Genomic DNA, 4,967 nt, shown 5'->3' with positions numbered 1-4,967 from the left:
TGGTAGAGCTTAGGGGAGCTCTCCCATACTTGGATGAAGGTATGGAAAGACAGCCCACTTGTTAGTCTCTCTCGTCATAGAGGTGAGCCATGAGGGAAAAAGTCTCCCAGACTAAGCTTGCCTTGTTAGCCTCTGGAGCCCACAGAGATCTCACAGTTTCTCCTTGCTAACTGCAGGCCACATGGCTGCCTGCTTTAAGGTTCATTTACTCAAAGTTCACCTCACCTTCTGATCACAGAGGAGAACACACCTTATCACACACTCCTAACAGGGCCCTTTGATGTCCATAATTTGCTTATCTTCTCTCTATCTTGCCTTAACTGGTTTAACCCCTATTCTCCCCTCATACACCTCTGGGTAATTAAATGCCTGCATCAGGGGACTAATTATCTTGACCTTTATGTATCTACATCAATTCTTGTCATACCAGCCCCCTACCATAGGGGCAAGCTGACCTTTCAGAAACCTGTAATTCCTGACGTATTTGAAAAATGTTCTTTGTCTGAATCTTGATTTAAACCCAGGTTCTTCTGCCTTTAAAAGAGAGTGCCTTAATTCTCCCCAGTTTCTCTTGTCTCTATTTCATATCGTCTCTGGAGCCAGTGAGGGAGAACCAGTCAGTTTGCCTTCCTGCTGGATTTCACCTCACGGGAGTGCCAGCACTATCCAACAGTAACAGCAATAGCAATGACAACAAAATGGAAACAAAGGTCTAAGGATCCCGGTTCAAGCTCCCGGCTCCCCACCTGCAGGGGAGTCGCTTCACAGGTGGTGAAGCAGGTCTGCAGGTGTCTATCTTTCTCTCCCCTTCTCTGTCTTCCCCTCCTCTCTCCATTTCTCTCTGTCCTATCCAACAACAATGACAACAATAACAATAATAACCACAACAATAAAACAACAAGGACAACAAAAGGGAATAAACAAATAAATAAATATTAAACAAAAGACTTAAAAAAAAAGGAAAGAAGTAAGTGAGGAAATTTCTATGGGAAGCCATTCAGATGAGACAGCAGATAGATGCAAATAGAGGAAAGGAAGCCACAAGTGTATCAAACTGCAAGAAAAAAAAAATCGAAGAGAAATAAGGAAAACACATGAAATATATGGACAAGCTCCCTCACTGTGAGTAGCCTCAAGTCACCAATGAGAAGATAGATAGTGGGTGGATTAATAAAAAGATAAACAGGATCCAGCTATTCTTTTTAGATGTATTTTTATTAGTGACTCAATAATAGCTCCACAGTGCACTCACTACCACTGTCTTTTGTCTGCCCCCAAGGATAATAACTACCATAGTTTTCACAAAATCTTAGTAATAGTTTGACTTTCTTTTAAAACAAGGTCAGGTGTTTCAAGTCATGAATGAAACTATCTAGTATCTATTTATCTTTCAGAGAAACACAGGTCATACAGTGGCTGATATAAAGTATAGCAACAAGAGTCTCTCAACACGAACACCAAATTAATGAAGCTCAAGATATATATGAAGGGTGAGAAAACAAACCAAAAAAAAGTTTAAAAAAAGAGGATATCATCATTTAAAAAAGGCACAAGAGTGTATGTGTAAATGTGTTATAAGTAAAAGTATTATGCATTTTATATATAGAAATGCCTTGTATATAAGAACATATAAAAGAGTCTTAAAAACTGTTCTTGCAACACTGGTCTTTGCTTGAACATTCTCTATCCAAGCTAGTGTTTGTTTCGTAGTTTGAAAATCTAACATCAGAGACCTGAATCTCAAAGTTAAATAAAAACAGTTCTATGCCAGAAAGGAGATGAAGTTTAGTGGATTTCATTCATTATGAATCACAGCATCACAGTCCCAGGCAGAGCAGGTGAGACTGAAGCGCAGGATCCAGGAGTCAGCAGGGCCCCTTCCCTCTGAGGCTGTCCAGCCCCGGCAGTGCTCACACCCTCTCCGCCTCCATCGTCACATGTCTTCTTTATGTTTGTTTTCATATTCTCACTGTTGTCATACTTACACGTTCCTGAGTCCAAATTCATTTCTTTTTTAAACAACTTTTTAAAATTTATCTTTATTTATTGGAGACAGCCAGAAACCTAGATGAAGGGGGAAACAGAGAGGGAGAGAGACAGAGAGATACCTGCAGCATTGCTTCACTACTTGAGGCTTTCTTCCTGCAGGAGGGGACTGGGGGCTTGAACCCAGGTCCTCGCACATTGTAACATGCTTTCAGTCAGATGCGCCACCACCCAGGCGCTAAATTCATTTCTTGTAAGGAAAACTCATATTGACTCAGAGTCGCCTAAAGACTCCACCTTCACGAATGACCTGCTTCACACAAGCTCACAGACTGAGCTACTGGGTTCAGGCTTCAGCAGATCTCTTAAGGCAACACAATCAATGCATACCACTCTGCTAAGTGGGAATTCACTTTTAAAAGAGGTAATGTCACTGTTCCTACCAAGTAGACATATGTGATTGCCTGGGTCAGTCACTGCACTCTTTCTTTTGACTCACTTTCTCTACATCTGCAGCCAAACGGTCATCAGCACTGAACACATGAAGATCATTGGGTGGATCCTTGTGATTGGCGAGGTGGATGGAGATGATTTGGAGGCATCTGGGATCACTAAGGATGGAGATGAAATAAACAAGACAGTAAGTCAATAAAACTAAAATCACTCCTCTCCCTAGCACTTTTTCAGGTTAATATGTTACTTCTGTATTTAGTGACTCATGGGACAACCACTTCCTCACTCAAGTCCATAAAAATGGCCATGGTTGTGCCCTCTTCTCATGGTTATCATGACATGTTGACTAGTGGAAGACATTTTTTTTCAGGATGGGGATGGGGACTTAATTCTAGTTGGGGAAGATTGGTGAGGCTTCACAAGATGTGAGAGCTAGTGACTGGGAGATGCCTCAGCAGACAGTGCATTAGACTGTCAAGTCTGAAGTCCCATGTTCAATATTTGGCAACTGCACATGACAGACTCCTTCTGTCTCTCAGTCTCTCTCCATCAATCTCTATAAACAAATAATCTTTTCTAAAAAGATGGGACAAGCAATGTGGAGGTGGGAAAGCGGATGGAAAACAAGATGGTCATGCGCAACCTTGGGTTGATACCTGGCACCACATATGTCTATCTGCTGCTCTGGTCTGCTTCCCTCTCTCAAAAATATTAAATAAATCTGAGAAAGTCTTTCCTTAGAAGTATTATTTATATTGAGTAGGGGAAACTAAAGCAAGAAGTGGGGAAAGACTGAAAGCTCCATGATACACATGGATTTGGGGACCATCCGATTTAGGGGGACTGGGCATTGGGGAGAGGGGGAGGGGCTCCTGTGCTGAGGGTGGAGAATGGGAAAAGAGGCTGGTGGGAAGCTCTGTGGTAGCCACTGACTCTGCAGTCTACCCAGAAGCCATTGGGTTTACACACACACACACACACACACACACACACAGAGAGAGAGAGAGAGAGAGAGAGGAAGCACAGACCTTCACAGAGAGCTCCACACCCTCCACTCCTGCTCAGTTACCTGTGGGCTCCAACATTTTCTCCCAGTGCTCTAGGAATCCCTTAAGCCATTGACTGCAGTCTCCAATGGAGATCCTCTTGAAATCCTCTGCCAAGTCACTGTTGTCCACCAACTCACTCTTGATCCCTCTGGCTCCAGGGTCAATGACTGTCCAGTTCATGGTCATCATGTCAATGAGGGCTCTCTGTTCATCGATGCTGAACTCCCAGGATGCACCAGTGCACTCTCCTGCTTCCCTCTGACAACACAGCTGGGCCTGCAGGCTGGGGGGACCTGCACCCCCCCACACATCACCACCTGACTCTGAGAGCCCCTCCCCTGCCAGGGCCCAGGGTGTCTCTCACACTCAGGGCCTGGACTCTCCTCTCCATGACCTGCCCTTTCCTGCCCAGCAGACCCACCTTGTCTCTGAGGTGGCACCATGTTCAGTGGCCACACAAAGCCCCTTCCCTCCTGTATGCTGCCTCCTACCTTCACTTGTTCCCTGTGGGCTGTACCCAGCCCCTTCCCACACCCACCTCTGCTCAGGCATTTCTTCTGGTACATGTCAGACAAAAGCTTCCTAAGCTCTCTTCCCATGAGATTCACAGTTTGGGCCACATCTCTCCATGCTTTGGTGTCCTTGACCTTCTCCCCCAGCAGACCCACAGGTGTGACCTTGCTGCTGTCACTGTCGTACTGAAGGAAAGGCTTTCCATCCACTGAGCCCTGGGCAACACACCAGGGCTGTCCAGGTGAGGCCTGAGATCTGACAGTGAGGTTGAGGCAGAGAGAGTGAGCACCTGTGAGAGAAGATGAAGCTGTGAGCCGGGGCCTCCCTGTGATGGGCCTGGCTGCAGAGGGAGGGTCTCCATCCTGGCTCCTCCAGCTTCTGGTCCCTTGTTCTGCTCCATCACTAACTCTCTGTTATTTAGTTACCTGGTTTGATTCTTATGACTACTTAGGTAGACTTTCTGGCCCCAGAAATAATGATTTGATAAATAATTTGTAGACATTTCATATTATTTGATGTGTAAAAATCAAGAAAGCACCCTCTTTGGATTTAAAATATATCAGGATAGGACTTCAGAAAGAAGATACACAAGAAAAGGCTCCTGGAGGAGCAGGCGGCCTTGGCAGGGAGAGAGCTGCCCCCTGTGAGCACAGCACCAGGCTCAGGGCCTTAGGCCAGGTCCCCAGGGACTGGGTGTCAGTAACCTCCTGGGAGCCAGTCCAGCCCCGACACCCTTCTCTCCTGAGAGAGCTGGACAGGCCCCACCTGCCTGAGCCCTGGGTGATGCCCCTCACCCTTCTCCTCCCCAGCCAGGTGGTGACACCCCAGGACACTCACCTCCCAGAGTCTCCCTGGCTTCCAGCAGCAGCAGAATCAGTCCAAACCCTGCAGTGAGAGCTGCCAGCTTCATCTTCCCAGCAGTTTAGGACAGTGACCTGCAGAAGATGCCAGGTGGTTGGATATGCC

The 4,967-nt window shown here is 46.1% G+C and overlaps 1 protein-coding gene across 1 annotated transcript; it reads right to left on the bottom strand.

Annotated features, from left to right (window-relative positions):
• Positions 1–811: 811 nt before the first annotated feature.
• RAET1E (retinoic acid early transcript 1E) lies at positions 812–4,967 on the bottom strand. Its single transcript, XM_060205352.1, has 4 exons — positions 4,839–4,967; positions 4,027–4,290; positions 3,509–3,781; positions 812–2,597 (listed from the first exon to the last, which is right to left on the bottom strand). The coding sequence occupies exons 1-4, from the start codon at positions 4,909–4,911 to the stop codon at positions 2,491–2,493; spliced, it is 717 nt and encodes a 238-aa protein (XP_060061335.1). The 5' UTR covers positions 4,912–4,967; the 3' UTR covers positions 812–2,490.

The sequence above is a fragment of the Erinaceus europaeus genome, chromosome 13, assembly GCF_950295315.1.
Source record: "Erinaceus europaeus chromosome 13, mEriEur2.1, whole genome shotgun sequence".
Classification (NCBI taxonomy): Eukaryota; Metazoa; Chordata; class Mammalia; order Eulipotyphla; family Erinaceidae; genus Erinaceus; species Erinaceus europaeus.
The sequence above is the reverse complement of the archived record's forward strand: the minus strand, read 5'-3'. Positions and strand labels throughout refer to the sequence as shown.

Excerpts from the sequence above, each read along its gene's own strand:
- RAET1E (XM_060205352.1), bottom strand. The coding sequence starts at position 4,911 with ATGAAGCTGGCAGCTCTCACTGCAGGGTTTGGACTGATTCTGCTGCTG. Across the intron at positions 4,291-4,838 it reads AGCCAGGGAGACTCTGGGAG|GTGCTCACTCTCTCTGCCTC; the intron begins GTGAGTGTCCTG and ends CTTCTCTCACAG. Across the intron at positions 2,598-3,508 it reads GAAAATGTTGGAGCCCACAG|TGATCCCAGATGCCTCCAAA; the intron begins GTAACTGAGCAG and ends CTCCATCCTTAG.